Here is an 18,014-nt window from a genome sequence, read left to right as displayed (position 1 = left end):
AAACTGTCACTGGAAAATCTCACTGGTAGCTTAGAAGAAATTGTGAATTCAGGGAAGAGGTAGAAAATGGTGTGAATAGATTCAAACTGAATGACAGAGGTGAATGTGTTTCTTCCTGCAGATCTTGTTGCTATTATGAGTCCAGCCACTGTAGACACCGAGCATACAGAAGTTCTCCCTTACATGCAAGATCGCGATCCAGATCACCGTACAGTCGCAGACCCAGGTAGTGCATTTTGCCTGCATTTGGTTTGCTTTGCAGCTGGTTTTCAAGAGATAATGAAGCATTCCAGAAATTGTATTACTAATTTTACATTCACAAATGCAGGTGCTTGATTTAATGACTAAGTTATGTTTCCTAGATATGACAGCTATGAGGAATATCAGCATGAAAGGCTGAAGAGGGAAGAATACCGCAAAGAGTATGAAAAACGGGAATCTGAAAGGGCCAAACAAAGGGAGAGACAGAGGCAGAAAGCAATTGTAAGCACTGTGAAGATAACTTTCATTTTGAAATAGATTTCTGTTTCTTCTCATAGATTTCTAAAGCTAAAACTCAGACTTTATTTTCTTTCTTTTTTATAAAAGAAAAAACAAAATTAAAAAATCTGCTTACGTGTATTTCTTAGTACTTCAAATTTCAGGCAAATATGTGTTTTTATAACAATTTGTGTTTTGATGTTACAATACTAATTTTTTCAGGTTCTATAAATTGCAACTCTCCAAGTTTTTCACAGTCACAGATACAAAGGGCTTACTAGAAAAAGGTTTCATCCCAGACAACAGACAACTAAAAGTGAATCAGTCTATTTCTTATACAGATCTATCAGTGAACCTGCATTTTATACTATGTATCACCTACCAGAGTGCCAGTAATGAATGTCTATTTTCTATATTTCTGGTTTCTTACATAAGCGATAGAAGGAGTCGGCTTACATACTGATTGCTGGACTTTCATAGTAGCTGTAATTGTCTATACAGAGGGTGCAGATAACAGAATTCAAAACTGGGATCCAAAGGCATGAGTTTAATTTTTTTTTCCTGTCCACGACTCGGTTAATTTTTAAGTTATTTTTAGCAAAATAAATAGTCTGAAGACATGATGCAATTTAAAAATGTCACTTAACACTGGCCCTTTCATAATGAATATGCATTATTTAATTATTTTGTTCATCAATGTTCTGTGTGAAACCACTGAAATACCTGAGGCAAAGGAAATACCCATGTGGGGATGAGCGACTCTCTTGGCTGTTGTAGCAGTAGGACAGAAGAATGGCTATTAAATGGAGAGGTGGCTTTTGCCCCTTTTTAGTTCCTCATTGGCAACTGTGTGATGGTTTTGATAAATTAAATTGGGAGCTGCTGTGAATCTGGATTCCTCTTGTAGTTGCTAAGCCCATTCGGTGGCTCACCTTAACATTTTCCGCTTGGTTTTCTGTGTCCTGCTCTTTCTGTTCAGTTGTACCTTCTCTGCTGTTCTGGCTGTGCTCTGGCTCTTGCATGAACTGGTGCAGAATGGGACATTTCATCTTCATTTCCAGATTTTCCCTTAGTGCTCTGTCTAGGGCTCGCCAAAATGAATAGGTCTTTTTTCTGGTGCCTTCAGTGGACTTTGTAGTAAAAGGTGATTTGTCACACACACTGGGCAGCATTTCTCCTTATACTTACACCTACAGAACTGGGAGTGTGTAGAGACTGACAGAGACTGGTGTAGTCTACAGCAATGAGAAGGTCTGGGAGGGAATAGACACCTTAATTTTCTGATTTTTGTCTCTGCTACTGTTGTTCTTAGTGAGCTTCATCAAATCATTTCACTTTTCTCTGCTTCAGGTGCCCTATCTACAAAGTGGGGGTGATAGGTCTATTTTGTAAAGCATGAGATTTAGAGCTATAATATGCTCTGCTGTGCTGATCGGAAACTCAGTGAAGGCAATGGAATGATTTTGCTTGGCTTCAGACAGGGCTGTATTTAAGTCAATTGTTGCAGTTAGTTTTAAAATATCTGGCTTCCATCTGCTCCGAGATGAACGCTACCTTCCAGCAGTCGTAACTTACACTGGCTGTTCTCTCTTAGATCTAACACAAATTAGAGATTCAAGTAGACCTCTGTCATGGGTGTATCTTGCTACTTCTCAATTACTGTACCTTACTGGTATAAATAAACATGAATCCTGCTGAGGAGGTAGAAAATTTGATTTAGTTTAAAACAAACAAATATTTGGCAAGTAGCTAATCAAGAGAAAAGGAAAAAGGAAAGGAAAGAAACTTAAAAAGCTCCAGATATGCTACATCATAACTTCCTATGTAAAAAATTTTAGACATTTCAAAACCAAGGTTGAATTTATTTTCTTTCTAAAGTGAGCATTGTCATGATAATTAACTTCATTAATGAAATTATTTATTAATAAACATAAATAAATCAGAACTAAAAAATAAATAATCAATAAACAGAACATGGCTAAAACTTAAAATCCAGTCACCTGTGTAAGAGCTGCAGGAGATGAGTTGAAATCCTATTAACTCCTTTATCCGAAGTCTACCAGCACTTTTACTTTAAAAATCTGTATTGAATCATGCCAGTTTATTCCCTGTGCAAATACGTAGGAGTTAGGGGACAGCAGAGAAAGGGAAGCCCTGATCCCATGAAATCAGTGATAAAATCTGTATTATTTCTAGCATTCTCTGCTCCTTTTCTTACTCCTTTTGGCTTATGGGTCTCTTCTGTGTTACTATTTTCTTTCTTGAGGGACTGAGCTCAACTCATTTATTGTTCAGCCACAAGGATCTCCTCTTTCTTTCCTTGAACTCTTTCTACAGTCCCATAAATTTAGATTTCTCTGCTGTCTGCATTGGGGAATTTTTTATTTTCTTTCTAGCCAATTCTCGTGCTGCCAGAACTGATTCATGGCCACATACCTCCAGATACTGTTAAAAGAGTGGCCCAAAGATTGGGCAGTACTAATGCCTCAGGTGTTATACAGGGCAGGTGGCTTTTCTTCATAAGAAGCACCATGCTATGATCTCAGGAGTTAGTTGTAGAAAGGATGCACAGTGGAAAGGGAACAGAAGTTATGACTGAGCTAAAAGCCATCAAGTATTATTGGTTCAATATCTAGAATTAGTCTCCCTGTGACAACAAGAGTGGGAAACCTAGGAAAAAGAAATGAGAAAAAAATTCACATATTTTAATCTGTCAAAACCATATGTGCAGCAATGCCCTCTGATTGTGCAGGCAGCTTGTATTTTGGCAGACGTGAAGGCATATTGGCAGAATGCTGAGGAGGTTTGTTTTAGAAGCCTGTGCTCATGCTGCATGGCAGAGGCGTTTAAATGGCTGCCTCTTCAGTCTTGCACACAACACCTTCGTTGTGGTAGCTTCAGATCAGCTAGAAGCCTGGGCTAGCATTTCCCTATATGGATTCCTGAATTCCTATCTAGACTTGCAGCTATATGCAGGTGGCTTGACTTCAAAAGGTAGTGATATTCTTCTCCTCTTCCTTTTCTTCTTCTCCCCTCTCCAGTTACTGGACATTCAGTGCCTTTTTTGTGGGTTGGGGTCTTAATTTTGAGCAGTCATGCTTGAGAAATATGGGCTGAGCCCACAAGATATTTTCCAGTTAGAAAGTAAGAAAAATATTTTTGTCATTCATTCATTCATTCATTTATACTTTTCATTGTGATGCCTTTGCTAACTGAGCAAATGTTAGCATAGTTCAGTTTGGTCTTGACTTGATTTATTTCACTAGGTCCCCATTTTGTTTTAGAATGGGTCCTCATTGACCATAAGGATGGTCTGCCACCAAGTCTTACTTAACTTTATAATGCTAACCAGAGCATAGCAGAGACACGTGCATCATGAAACTTGAGGAGCAACTGCAGGACAGGACAGTTTACTTTGGGCTTTGTAGAAACTGGCATACAACCCCCAACCAAGGCAGATCACAGGGATCTGCCAAGAAGACTGAGGACCCCTTTTTTCTTCTCATACATCCCAGGAAACTTCTGAGTTACGCGGGCTTTTACTCCAGCAGCTCATTAGACCATGCGGCAAATACTTTCCAAGGCATGGCATCAGAAATACAGTTAGCACATTTCAGTTCTGGAGTCCCCGGTTTGTGATTCCCCATTGACATGGTGCACCAGCGCTAGGAGGTTCAACTGTCTGATGAGCAGCCTGGTGTTCTGGATTTCTGCTACTCTGCCGCTCTGGCCACGATACTGGCTTACGGTCACATCCTCCCTGCAGCTCATTTACTGCATGTGCTGGCTGCTGCCAGGAGGTGTAACAAAATCAGCTTTTATACCTGAGTAGGAAATTACTATTAACATTAATACTTTTCATTTCTAAGTGCTGACAGCCTCCATGAGACAAGTATCAAGAGTCCCTGTCCCAGAGAGCTTACAGACGTAAGAAGATAAATTCGTTGTGAGGCCACTGCAGCGGAAAGAAACACATGGTTTCAAAGAAAATAAATTGCTTTACAACAGGAAGACAGGAGAAAGGTGGTTTCATAAATGAGTGCTTGGCTTCTCCAAAGTCTAAAACCAGAGTCAGCCTATAATGGAGTGCATTTCCACTAATGAAGGATCCAATATACGTTGTATATTTAGTTTGGATTTTTTTGTCATTGCTCATCTTGATGGCCTTGATCCCAGGCACTCTAACTTTGCTGTATGAGTTGCTGAAAGTGTAAATGTAAATCAAATGGATTACCTAAATCTTGAGGTTTACTGGTCCATCATTATTTTTCTAGCAGTCACCATAGAGCATGGCTGAACTGTTTCAGTCCTCAGTTAGCCACACAGCAGCACTTGACAATTTTGTGCAATGTTCTTTCTTTTTTTTCCAGTTTTCGTGATTCTTCCTTTTGCCATTCACACTTGCCCACAGGTCATACTTATTCTTCTTTAATACAGAATCTAAAGAAAATTTTTCTTATTAGGTCAGAATCTTAAGCTTTAATGGCTTTTTCCATCCATAGCATTTCTACTTTTTAAACTCTGTCCAGCCATTCCCATTGCACTTTCAAAATGGTATTTGGCCTCCAGCTCTAAGGATGAAAGTCTTCATGGCTTTCTACTGGAAGAGGAGAGAAGTCAGTTGGCATGGGAGGCAACACAGGCACAGCGCTTGCACCCAGCCAGCTGCCCATGCTGGAGGAAGCAGCAGAGCCTTTGACAAGCCCATGGCAGAGCCCAGCTTTAAAATGCCCCTGGATTTTAAAGCTTCACATAAAACATTACCTGCCTCTTGGAGAACTAGGTATGCACAACAGATGTGCAGACAAAAAGTGGTAGGGAAAACAAGGACAGCAGCACTAAGTGGTGTTACCTGTGGAGTGGCTGCCTTCAGTTCCCACAGACCTGGCTTAGCAGCACCGCGGGCAGGCAAAGCAAACAAGTGTTGGGTGAAGAAGCCTAGTACAAAGGAACATGCAAAAACTAATGGTCTGCAAACAAAACCAAAATCTAATGGTCTGCACTTTAGTTCCTTAGGATAAGGAAGAGATAAGGGTAAGGAAAGGATAAGGAAATAAAGGATTAAGAATGAGGAAGGGAAAACAAAATAAAGTTTTGGAGGAAGCCTTTGCAAGACAAAAAGATCCTTAGCATCAGTGAACATTTTGCAGCATGAGCGGTCCCTTTATTGACCCTTAGATGTGTAAGGTATATCCTGGTCCTGCTTTCTCAAGTTTTGGCATTCTAATGCTTTAGTGTTTTCATTTGAGACTTGAAATACTGCTTTTCAGTCTGAGATTTTCTGCCACATCTGCCTATTCAAATGTTTTTACTGCAAGGAAGAAAGAGCAAGATTATGAAGAAGGAGCTTTAGATAAACCGAAAGAAGACAGACATGTTGAGCCTGAGGGAGTTGGCTGGACTCTTCTTTCTTCCTTTTTCTACCTGGCAAAGCAATGTACTACGCTTAAAGCTTATGATGCGAAATAAATCATCTGCACTTTTGAGAGGGAAATATGAACAGCATCTTCTGGAGTCTCCTGCAGATTCCCTCTGCCCACATTAAATTGAAAACAAAAGCTTTTTTCTACCGTTCTCTAGGTTTCCAAGTCATATATCATCTCCTCTAACAAGTGCAGTAAAAAGCATACTTAATATGCACATATGGACTTATGCATGTAACTTATTATAAAATAAAGGTCTTTAACATTTAGAGGTATGTTGTAATCTTGTTAGGCTTGTATAGCTCTTATTATTAATGGGAATAAAAGGCAGGTGTCTCTGTGAATACAAATAGATTCTTCGTAGTTGCTTTACATAAACCAAAGTTAAGCAAGACAAAGACAATGCTGTATGAATCCTGTGTTCTCCAGTATCTTATACCATCATGGCACTCTGCTTAAAAAAAATACCTCAGCACATCTCATGTGTGCACACTGGGGGACATATGGTGCATTTCAGCTTTAAATTTGAATTTCCTTAATTTTGCAGGTTTAACTTATTCCCTTAATGATAGTTTAACAGGCTTTTTTTTAATTGTTCAGTTTTGTTTTATTACAGTTGTCTTAAAGGGATATTACAGATATAAAGGTTATTAGAGGGATAGAAGAAGGAAAAATCGTGCAGGCATGCACACAGACTTATGGAAGAGCGTGCAATAGTTATTTCCATCACACTGTAATATAACAATCTCCATGTCAGTGAGTGAAACATTATGTTTTTTCAGTCAAGATGTATTATCTCAGCTAAAGTATATTAGACAGTCTGCTATGTTATGTTCTGCTCCATCTGGTCAGTCATTTAGGTTCAATAGCAAGTATCAATGGAATTGTTTCTTATCAAGTGTTTCAGTGCGGTTAAATCCTTGATTTGGTAAAACAGTCTGAAAAAGTAATTACTGTGCATATGCAGATTTTCCTGTTTTTGAAGTTTATGGCACCCAACCATACTGAAAGTAAGCAGAATTAGAATGGGGAAAATGGAAGAAATGCAGATTTCTATTGCTTGCACTCTACAGTCCCTAGTTCGCAGAAGCCCTACCCAAACTCCTCTGTCAGGAGGGTCAGGGCTCTGGACCGGGACACAGTAGAGACAGAGATAAAAAGCAGCAGCTGTCTGTAAAGTACCCCTCTTCCCTAAATTTATGGCCACCTATGAGCACATTTGTCCTTCTTTTAGCCATGCCAGCTTCTCCAAAGTGCACTGCTATGGCAGAGAACAGGGGCTGCTTTCGGACCATGCACTTTGGAAAGCATAACATTTAAAAATGAAAGTGTCTGTCCCAGCAGGGTTATAGGGGACTACCAAGGCAGTCACCTTGGTTCCTTATATAATCAAAAGAGGCAGTTGTTTCAAGCATTGAAATGAGATACTTGCCTGATCCCATTGATTAAGGAGAGCATATACATACTTTGGTAGAGCAACCAGGGACTCCGCTGGGCTGACCAGGGAGCTATAAAGGACCCAGGTGGTTCCAGTGGTCGCTTCTTGTGCCATACTGTAGCGGGTAGGGCTTTTGGGTAGGAGTGTTTGATTCTTGGATCTCTGTTTTCTCGAGCTTTAAACTCACTTCCATTTCTCAGGAGCTTACATTAACTGGATCTGAGACCCTGAGATTTGTGAGGCCAGGAAAAGAGTCAGCAAAAAAAGTTGACTTGAGTGTGCTAGTGAGAAGGAGTTTCTGTTGGGAGGCAGATGTACTAGTCTCAGCTTCCTGCTGCAGGAATTGTTTATTTATTTTGCATTAAACAGTTCCTGGGAGCAGAGTGCTCTTCTCAGAACAGGGACCCAAGATTTTGGGCCCCCATAACTAAGAGTTCTGATGGGCCCTTTATCTCAAATGAGTGCTCAAACAAGTAAAGAGGTATCAGGATCATTTCTGTTGTGGTTTTGGTCTGATCTCAATTGTATTGTCCATGGTCCAAGAATGACTGGTGCCTTATGCCTCTGTGGGGACTCATGGAAAAGATACATTTCGTGCTATATCTGAATTGTAACACTATAAGATACCTGTCTCTTCAGGCTAGGATGTTTCTGAGCAGGAATGCAAGTCTATATTTAGGTCCCTAGAGCCTTTTGCAGAGTTGAGGTGCCATTAGCCTTTAGGCACCTCCAGGTTACAAGAGTCGTGAATTCTCAGCAGTCAGTAGAGCTCCTTTGGCATTCGGCACCTGAATTCTGCGCAAGTCTCAGGTGCCAAAGCTGATGGTTTAAACTGACATTGCTCCACTGACTGACAGATTTACGCCAGCTGAGAATGTTGTGGTGGTGGTGGTTCGATTTATGGGACAAATGTGCGGGTGTGTAAGGGATGAGCAGTAGTGCCAGGGCCAGTAGTGCCAGGCTTCTTCAGGCCAGAGGCAATCTGAGCCAGGAAGGCTAAGCTCCCAAGCCATGTGTAGCTGGTGCGTCTTTGCCCTGATTACCTTAAGGTCAGTGTTTTGAAGATCTCTTTTTGCCTTTTGCTTTGCTTGCAGCTCACTAAGTGGCTCTACCCTCAGTAACGTGTTCATCCAAAAATTCATAAAGTGACTCTCACAGGGTTTCCTAGTCCTTCTGTCATTCTGCTGAGCATTTCCACTCAGGAAGGAAGGATATGACTCAATTGTTTTAAAAGTATCTTTGATGCTTTGCTCCAAGTGTCGAAGGAACATGCAAATGATACCCTAGCCTGTAAAAATCAGGGACTTCAGTCAGGTTTTTTTTTCCCAAGAAACCAAAAGATAATGGTGACCACAGGATATATTTTATTGTCCTGCCTTCCCCCCAGAAATACTTCATCTAATAAAAGTTATCTTCTGGACCCCTAACAGTTTTCCCTCTATTTTAAGGTATGGATTATGGTGGAACAGCTGATTGCAGGATAAATCAGCTATTGAGTCATCTGAGTTTATAATCTTATGTTTGTAATACATTTTGTTATGTCTATGGTACATTTAGGCAATTATGGTGTTACTTTATACTACTCCACAACTGAGATGGGTTTTGCCCAGTATTGTATAGATGGCAAGAGAAAAGGAGCACCTGGTTTGGAAGAGTTTACAGTCTTGGAGGGGAAGTGGTAGAAAGGGTGGAAGGGAAGAAGGTGCAGTAGGATACAAAGGGAGCTGTCTGTCGGTGTATAGCAGAACAGTGACAGCAAGCAGTGAAACCTTCCAGGAGCACACCATCTAACAAATGTAGTGTCATTTAAATACCTTAGATGCTTTCCAGGAGATAACTATTTCACTTATTAGCAAGATGCAGTAGGTCTTCCACTAGAGACTATTACTATAATTATGCATCCTCTGCACATCCATGTGTGTGTATTTGCATGCATATATGTATAGGTTCATCTCTATCACACATTTGTTAAAAATATGCCTTCCCTGTTGCTGTTTCTCAACAGGAAGAACGTCGTGTGATTTATCTGGGTAAAATCAGACCTGACACAACCCGAACAGAACTGAGGGACCGGTTTGAAGTTTTTGGTGAAATTGAGGAGTGCACAGTAAATTTGCGGGATGATGGGTAAGAACTTTTGAGATTACTTCTTGTTTGGGAGCTGCCATATGTAAAAAATTATGGCAGTAAGATTACTGGTATGGGAGTTACCAATGTAAGTGCCGTGACAGATGACATGCTGAATTCAAAACCTTATTTATTTTCTTTCATCCTTATTTATTAATCTTGCTAGTTGAGATTTCCTGTCCCAGAAATAAGTATTTAGCTGCATGACAGGACAATCATGCTGATAAATGGATGCAGTACTTCTGGCATTTCCACTGCTGGGTCTCCTGCAAGTTCTTGCTTTCAGGAAGGGGTTACACTAATGTGCATTAACTCTTTTCAGCTTTTGTTCACAACTGTGTTTTTCAATTGCAGAGACAGCTATGGTTTCATCACCTACCGCTATACTTGTGACGCCTTTGCTGCTCTTGAAAATGGATACACTTTACGCAGGTCAAATGAACCTGACTTTGAGCTGTACTTCTGTGGACGCAAGCAATTTTGCAAGTCTAACTATGCAGACCTAGGTAGGTATTTTGCCCTATGTGAATTAAAGTACATAACTGGAACCTTGTAACTCCAGAGAATTTAGGGTTTGCTTCTTTTTTGTTTGCTGCTTATATTAGTTAAGTGATTGGGGGGGTTAAAGGAAGTGGTTTTCACTTGCTGCAAGAAGTTTAAAAGTCTACTAATCTGAGCGGTCTTCTTTCAGTTATTTCAGACTGTGAAAATTCTTTTAAAGCCCATTTCCATCATTATCAAAAATAAGTGCCTGATATTCAATAATACATTTCCATATTGAAATGATAGCACTACAGAAACCTCCTGCACGCTTTACTGTTCATTGCTATGCTATGACTGCTTGGTTCTAATACCCAATTTATTTATATGAGCGATAAACAGAGAACAAAGTAGATGCCTCACCCCCAAAAATTCATTACGATTCTTACTTTGCCATGAGTTGTGCTGCAGATGTGTAGAACTCACCAGAGACACTCCTTAAACACAATTCATAGTTTCTCAGGTTTGAAAGCTAGAAGGGCTTGTGACCAGATCTGACCCTTAGTATAGCAAAGGCCAGGGATCTCAACTGGTGGTTCTCAAGTTATTCATAAGCATCTATGTATGAAGGTGTCTCCTTGCAGGGACTTCCAGTCATGATGTAAGAGGCTCCAGCCTGTGGAGAGCTTAGCAAATCTCTTGGTGTTTGCTGTCCCACTGATGTGGGGCAGTATGCACACCAGTCTCCAGACCCCAGTGTGCTGTGATAACTCCAGTGCCAAGTGTGCATACTGGCTGTGATAACACATCTGGGTCTGTCCTAGTCCTGCCTGGGCAAAAATGTATGGTTCTGTCCTATGCTCTGGGTCAGGGTGTGACGCTTGCCCTTGCTAGGATGTTTGGAGATGTTCAAAGTCTTACAGCAGGAATATTGATGTTAAGGATATGCATAAAGAGACCATACAGACTACCAAAACATCCTCTGTAATATTATAATATATTATAAACTCACCTCTTACTTAATTACCTTTTAAAATGTAAAGTATTCATTAAATGTTAAACCTTTCCTAATACCTGTATAAATAGACTAAAGGTAGGGGAGATACTCTTTTCTGAATAACATAGCAAGGGACATTTTGCCGTTGAATCTATATTAATCAGATATTGTGGTTTTTTATGAATAAATGACCACAGTCATTAAAATCTTTCATAACCCTGTAACACAGTGCTAATGAAATCTTGTATGTGCTGCCCTCGGCTTTATACAATGCAGGAATTGAATACAGATTTTTTTTTCTAACCAATTGATGTCTTTTCAGAATAAATGATAAAGATGATACGCATTGTTCACAATGAATATGCTATAATTCACTTCAGTGGCTAAACAGATAATGTAAAGCTAGGAAAAGGCAATTGACTGCTGAAGAGATATAGGGTTGATGTTGAAAATATAAAAGGTAGCAAGGCATTTGTCGAAATGTAGGCTGATAAAAACAGTAAAAACAGATTGAAGTCTTGACTTGATTTGACTTATCTTCAGCAGTGGAAGCCAGGGTCATCTCTGTATCTCAGAAAATCTGAGGTTTAAAACAGGTTGTCTGAAGGGAACCCTCTTGAACATTATTCATCACTGGGAGTATTCCCTGGCAGGTCTCTCCATACTGAGTGGGATTCCCAGAGTATCTGCGAGCAGAGTATTTTCAGTTTGCCCTGCTGACAGCTTGAGCTTCTGTACTTCAGACTGCATTCCCTGTATTGTGCAGGGTATCTGATAGAGCTACATAAGGAAATGGCAGGATGAACTTTAAAATTCATGAACTAGTACAAGGACAGAGAGAATTAATCAGCCTTGGGTTGAGTACAGAAGAAAGAAAACACTTGAAAATAGTAGTCAGAAGTTTAACACCTCTCCTCTGTGAGAAGATATTGTCTTAACAGAACTTGTAATGAACATTTAATGCACAGTGTGTCTTATAGTGGTAGATGGGGAGTTCTGATTAATTCAACACAAGAAATGGCAAGAAAAGGGCACTCTCATGAAGGAGCTGTGACACAGAAACCGGAGAGAGTCAGTGTTAAGCAGGGATGACTCCAAAAGGAAATTCAGTGCTTGCAGCCAGCCACGTCAGTAATTGCCGTACTGGTGCCGTATGGCCACAAGCGTACAACCCCTCCTGTGCGCTAGGAACAGACTGATGCCTGTGTCTGAGCAACTAGCAAAGCTGGAGCAGGTATCGCAGGACACAGGAGCTGGCCCCCTATTGCTGCTATGACTTACCATGTATGCTGCAAAAAGCTGAGGAGCCCACCTGAGATTGCTTGTATGGCGGTGCAGAGGCCCTGCCCTGAATTGCTCACACTCTAAACAAGCAAAACCCCAAAAAATCAGAGCGGAAGCAAAAACAAAGATTCAGGGAGGTGTGGTGACTTGTACAAGATGCCAAGGCAGGGCAGGCAGAAGCAGCAGTGTCCCCTGCGTGCTGCCTGCAGGCTGCCCTGGCTTTCTGCAGAACCATCCCCCTGTTACCTTTCTCAGGAGAAGTAAGTCTTGGATATTACATGTTGCAAAACAACAGTTGCAAAGCGATGGTGGAGTTTTGGGTAAAGCATCTGTCAAGATTATCTGAACTACTTTGAGACCTATACATAGCAGCATGTCAGTGCTCAAGTCCTTGGAAAGACTGTTTTTAGTTTACCTGCTCTGTATGTACATGCAGTTTATGGTTCTCCCCCACTATTGATGACACGTACCGCTTTTGTTAAGTCCTGCTTCTTACCAGAAAGCTCTGTCCATACCTAAAGCTTCTCTGATGACCGTTTCTGGGCTTTTATCATCCCATAAAGTTGTGGTTGTAAGTGGATCGTTTCTGCAGTGCCTTGTTCGTACCGTTGTACAGGCAAAATAAGTACTCACTAGTGGTCCTTGCCTCTTATCTAAGCTTGCATCCTTTGGGTTTCAGATTCAAACTCAGATGATTTTGATCCTGCTTCCACTAAAAGCAAGTATGACTCCATGGATTTTGATAGTTTACTTAAAGAGGCACAGCGGAGCCTGCGTAGGTAACATGCATCACACCTGAGGAAAACGGAGGGATGGCGAATACCTCACGGACATCACGTCCTTCAATAATGGACAATTAAAAAGTCATACTTAGGAATTTCTCCTACTTTACACTCTCTGTTCAAAACCATGGTTTACATGAACACAGCTGCTCGACGAGTGGAGAGGCAGGATGGCTGTCCAGTAAGCACACGTGTGTCCATGGGTGTCAGCTTTGCTTTCGCGGGTGATCGGTGGCGGGGGAGCCGGGTGTTCCTTGCGAGTTCGATGCAAACCACGAGACGTGGCAGCAGTTCCACAGAGATACACGTACAACGATGAACTGCAAAATCTGTACATATTGCATTTTAACAAAAAAAGAACAAAAACAAACAAAAAAAATTGAGAACTACGGCTGCTGATGTCTGGGAATCAGACACTGCATTATTTTTTTTTTTAAATGAAGCTTCTTCTCACAACACAGTGATAATATGACAATCCAGAAGAAACCACAGGTCCCAGAAGCCTACAATCTGTTTTAGCTTTGGTTTAAGAGTTTTCCTTTCTTTGGGTTTTTTTTGTTGTGGGTTTTTTTTTTAGTCCTTGCAGAAGAGAAAATGAAAGGCTCCAGCTTCCCTAACATTTTGAAGTTTCATCTTTTAATTCTGACACCCATGTAAATGTCTACAACGTTGATCTTCCACAGCAAAATTTTCAAAGCCTTGTTAATGGTCAAATGTGCAGCTTGTTCAGCGATTTATTCTAATGAGCGGACGTGGTGTTACATTATTAATGAGAGTTGGATATAACTATCTGGGTGTGTGCACAGATAGTTTATTTGCTACATTCTCTAAAGTAGTTGAGTATTTACAAATGTTAAATGGAGTATTTTTATTTATGTACATACTGTATGACGAAGTTCTTTTTTGTTACAGCTGTGCACTGTAAATGCAGCCTTCTTTTCAAAAACTGCTGAATTTTTCTTAATCAAGAATACTCAAATGTAATTATATGAGGTGAAACAATTATTGTACACTAACATATGTAGAAAGCTGAACTTACGCTTATATATATTTGATTGTAAAAAAAGGAGAGAAAAGCGTGTGGGTGAGGGTGTGCGTGTGTATATGTGTGCGCGCGTGTGTCTGAGTGCAAAAATGCTTTACACACATTCATCCCTTCTTTGGTGAGCTTATATAAGAATTTTGTCAAGAATTATCCTAGCCCAAAAGGTATTAACCACTTCTGCAGTATTTTTCCACATTTTTCTCATTGCTTGATTTTCTTTTGCAGTTTTATACACTGAATTTGTTAGGGGAATGAAATTTTCTCATCTAAATTTTTCTAGGAGATATCATAATTTTATGTAAAGTCTCTCAAATGGGTAATCATTAAGAAATGTTTTTATTTTATGTATCAACAGTAGTTTTGGAACTAGAGGTCAAAAATCTTTTTAAAATGCTATTTTGTTTTAATTTTTGTGATTTTGATTTGATAAAAATATGCTGAGGTACTAAGTACAGTATGATTTTTACAGTAATTCTGTGTCTAAACACTGTTCTTGAAGCCAGTACTCTTTTCATTGGCAGAGTTTAATGATGGTATTTATCTATATTTTTTACAGTTATGCATCCTGTATAAATACCGATCCTTCATTCCTTTGTTTACTAAAGAGACATATTTATCAGTTACAATTATCCTATTTATTATAAATTATGAGATGACTAAAATAATAAAAAGGCCAGTGGAAATTTTATACCTAGGATGCATGACGGTTGTCAGTTTGGAGTAAGTGCTTTGTTTGGAAATTCAGCTTTTGCAGAAGCAGTGGGTTGTTTTTTTTTTCCTTTTTTTACTATGCACTAGCATGGCCTCAGATGTGCCCATGACATTGTTGCTGATGACATTGCTTCTGCTAAATTAAATAGAAACTTCAGGAAAGAAAAAAACCACAAGAGTAAACTACTGCTATTCTGAGCATCAGAATTTCATCTGAACTCAGAGTCTCTAGACTGAATCAGCAAAGTTTGGGATTTGCTTGCGAATGTATAGATTTGGTATTCTATTACTGTTTGGCATTCATGACTCCTCTTAAAGGTATGGCACACCTAACTATTTAATCTCCTTTCCCACTCCCAATCTTAGAAAACCGATTCCACCCCCATGCCAGTGCAGTTGATTTTGATGGCTGCATTCATTTTATCACCAGCATATTGTGTTCTGAGAGATTCCACTGTCTGTCCTGTCGGATGCTTGCTTGATTTTTTGGCTTCTTATTTCTCAGTAGATAGATAGCAATAAAAAAAAAAAGAAAAGAACTTTCTCGGAGGTTCTGTGTTACGACTGTAACATTCTTTAATCTGCATAATTCTTGTTGTTGCTCTGTAGGTTAAAAATGCAGGTATTTTAACTTTGTGTGAATGCCAAACTAAAAGTTTACAATTTTCCTTTCTGGATTTTGAGTATCTTCTGTTGTAAAGAAAAATATTAAAAGCAATAAATTATTTTTAAGAAATCGATATTTAGTATATCATATTATGTGTTCAAGGACCAGATGCATTACCTATTTTGCCTTTAAATTTCTGTGATTAAATTTTAAATAAATTCTCTTTTGCCCTAGATTGCTGACATGAATAAATTGGTGTGGGGTTTTGGGGGGGGATTATTTATTTTTCACCAAGCAGGCATAATGACGAGTCAATTTTTTTTTTCACTGGCCTGGCAAACATTCTCATCTTAAAGATGGCTTTCCTCTGTGGATTTACAAATTACATATGAAATTAATAGAGCTAGGATTGCTGAATAAAGCTATTTGTATCCTTTGTAGACACTGTAGTAGGTAACCCATCAAAATATAAACTCAGTGTTTCCTTTTCTTTTTTTCTCCCCCAAGAACATTTCAAATTAGCACATGTACCACATTGTCACCGGAGGCAAATTGCAGCATAGCTCTGTGTGTCTTTTAGATGAAGATTGTACTGTTGCTTTCATGCTGTGGTAAGTACCACATCCGCAATACAGGTAACAGAACTGGTACTTAGCAACTATGGTCTTTCCTAGAGCCGCAACAAAGTAATTCCTACAGAACGTAAAATGATCCAAATCCAAACAGAGGGAGCCTACAATTGAAGAAAAATACCTGTGCTAAACTACTCTGAAAAGCAGTTGGGCTGCCATCACCAAGAGCAGCACTGAGGAAAGTTTGTGCCTCTGGGGTATAATACTTGGGTCAGCTGAAAAAAAAAACCAACCACACCTTCTTCTCATCCCTTTAGATGTAAGCTTACAGTAGGTAATGATTATGCGTCCTTTTTGATGGCTGTAATGAGAACTTCAATCACTGTAGTATAAGATCTGATCTATAAATGACCTAGAATAGCCATGTAATATAATGTGATGATTCTAAATTTGTACCTATGTGACAGACATTTTCAATAATGTGAACCACTGACCTGATGGAGCTACTGTAAGATTTGTACAGTAGGTGAGCATGTAAAGCTATTGGTTGGACTATGCTGAACAGGGAAAGCGAGACATTAGTTAAGCCCAAGCTGGGCTATTTTCCACCTGCCAATTCTACATGTACTTTTGTGGTTTAATTCATTGTATGAAAATTCCTGTGATTTTTTTTTTTTTAATGTGCAGTACACATCAGCCTCACTGAGCAAATAAAGGGAAACGAATGTTTCAAATCCATTTCTGTTTCTCTTTTTTATCACAAGTGACAGGTTTTTTCCCCCCCCCAACTGGTTGTGAACTGGGTTTTCTATTGCTCTTTCTAATGGTCGTAATTAATTTCAGATAGCAGTCCAGATCACTCCTGCGCTACTGCACTTTGGGCAGGGGACAGAACCACTGGTTTTAATATATTTAATGGTAGAAAGGTGCTCTCTGCCTTTCTGCCTGAGTACCCAAGGCTGCTGAAGGGCCAACATAAACCTTGTAGGAAAACTTTTGAAAAATGCTCAGTGGAGTTTTAAGAGTTGCTGGCTCGAGTTAAGAGGGGGTGGGGAATGTAAGGGCTTTGCTACGTGGCCATGCTTGGATCCAAGTTGCACAGGTAGTAGGGACTGACAACTCCAAAATGGTTGGTATCTTCCATCCTGAGATGATAAATACCTGTACTAGGAAAAAGCACCATCATGAGAGTCCTTCACCAGCCTCTCTGTCTCAGCAGACAGGCTAGGAGAATCGGACAGGTAGATGGCTGGACAAGCATGGGCTGATGAACCCATAAATCCTTCCTGGAAGGTACAGGGTGCAGCATGGTTGGCTTCCACACTGCCATTGCCGCTGGGCAGGCAACAGGTAGGAGAGGGGCTGGCAAAAGGGTATTCAGGTCTCTCCTTTACATGCACATAAAAAGGGGAAGGAATTGCTTTTCTTTGGTTTGCCCAGGATTCATTCCCAGGTAGCCAACGTACCGCTGTAGGCCTATCCTGTTGTGTCAACAGCCTTCTCTGGGGGTTAACAACACAACACTGAGTCTTCTCATCTTGATGTGTGCCTCAGAAGGTAGCCGAGGCATGATGGGCAGCCTATGCAGCTGGTGGGCAGCCTGGTTGTGGTCTTTAGGTAGAGAGGACTACTGAATTAACTTGAAAAAATTGCCTTTCTCAAGATGACTAGCCTCCACCTCATCTCTGTTCCTAACATTGCTATTTATTTTATGCTCTATAATACTTTTTTTACTTGCAAAATGTTTTACTTTTGCATTTTTAACATTTACTAATCCAAACTGTTGTGGTTGGTGCTTGCAATGGTGGTAGAGTGAAGTTCTTCGCTGCGTGGGATTTGCGTTGTTGACTCACTGCTCCTGATCAAATTAATACTCAAAATGTAGTGGGCCAAATCTGCCCCGATGTACATCATCAGTGTTGCTGCTGTTCCGCAAGGCATAAATTTAGCCCAATATTTCTTCAGTTACTAGGCTTTTTAATTTGATTTGTTTATTCATTTCATATTTTCACTTTGATGCTTGCAAAAAAGCATTCTGTTGGATTTCCAGGAAAGTATTGCTTTTTGC

The 18,014-nt window shown here is 39.9% G+C and overlaps 1 protein-coding gene across 1 annotated transcript in view; it reads left to right on the top strand.

The window, feature by feature from the left end:
* Positions 1–15,476, top strand: part of PPARGC1A (PPARG coactivator 1 alpha) — a 66,300-nt gene extending 50,824 nt beyond the window's left edge. Inside the window, exons 9-13 of the mRNA XM_075499855.1 lie at positions 122–226; positions 363–483; positions 9,347–9,468; positions 9,823–9,974; positions 12,909–15,476. Of these exons, the coding sequence (XP_075355970.1) occupies positions 122–226; positions 363–483; positions 9,347–9,468; positions 9,823–9,974; positions 12,909–13,012 (604 nt within the window). The 3' untranslated portion in view covers positions 13,013–15,476. The remainder of the gene's footprint in view (positions 1–121; positions 227–362; positions 484–9,346; positions 9,469–9,822; positions 9,975–12,908) is intronic.
* The last annotated feature ends 2,538 nt before the right edge of the window (positions 15,477–18,014 follow it).

Source organism: Mycteria americana, chromosome 4 (genome assembly GCF_035582795.1).
Source record: "Mycteria americana isolate JAX WOST 10 ecotype Jacksonville Zoo and Gardens chromosome 4, USCA_MyAme_1.0, whole genome shotgun sequence".
NCBI lineage: Eukaryota > Metazoa > Chordata > Aves > Ciconiiformes > Ciconiidae > Mycteria > Mycteria americana.
Note: the sequence above shows the minus strand (reverse complement) of the source record. Positions and strands in the feature narration are given on the sequence as shown.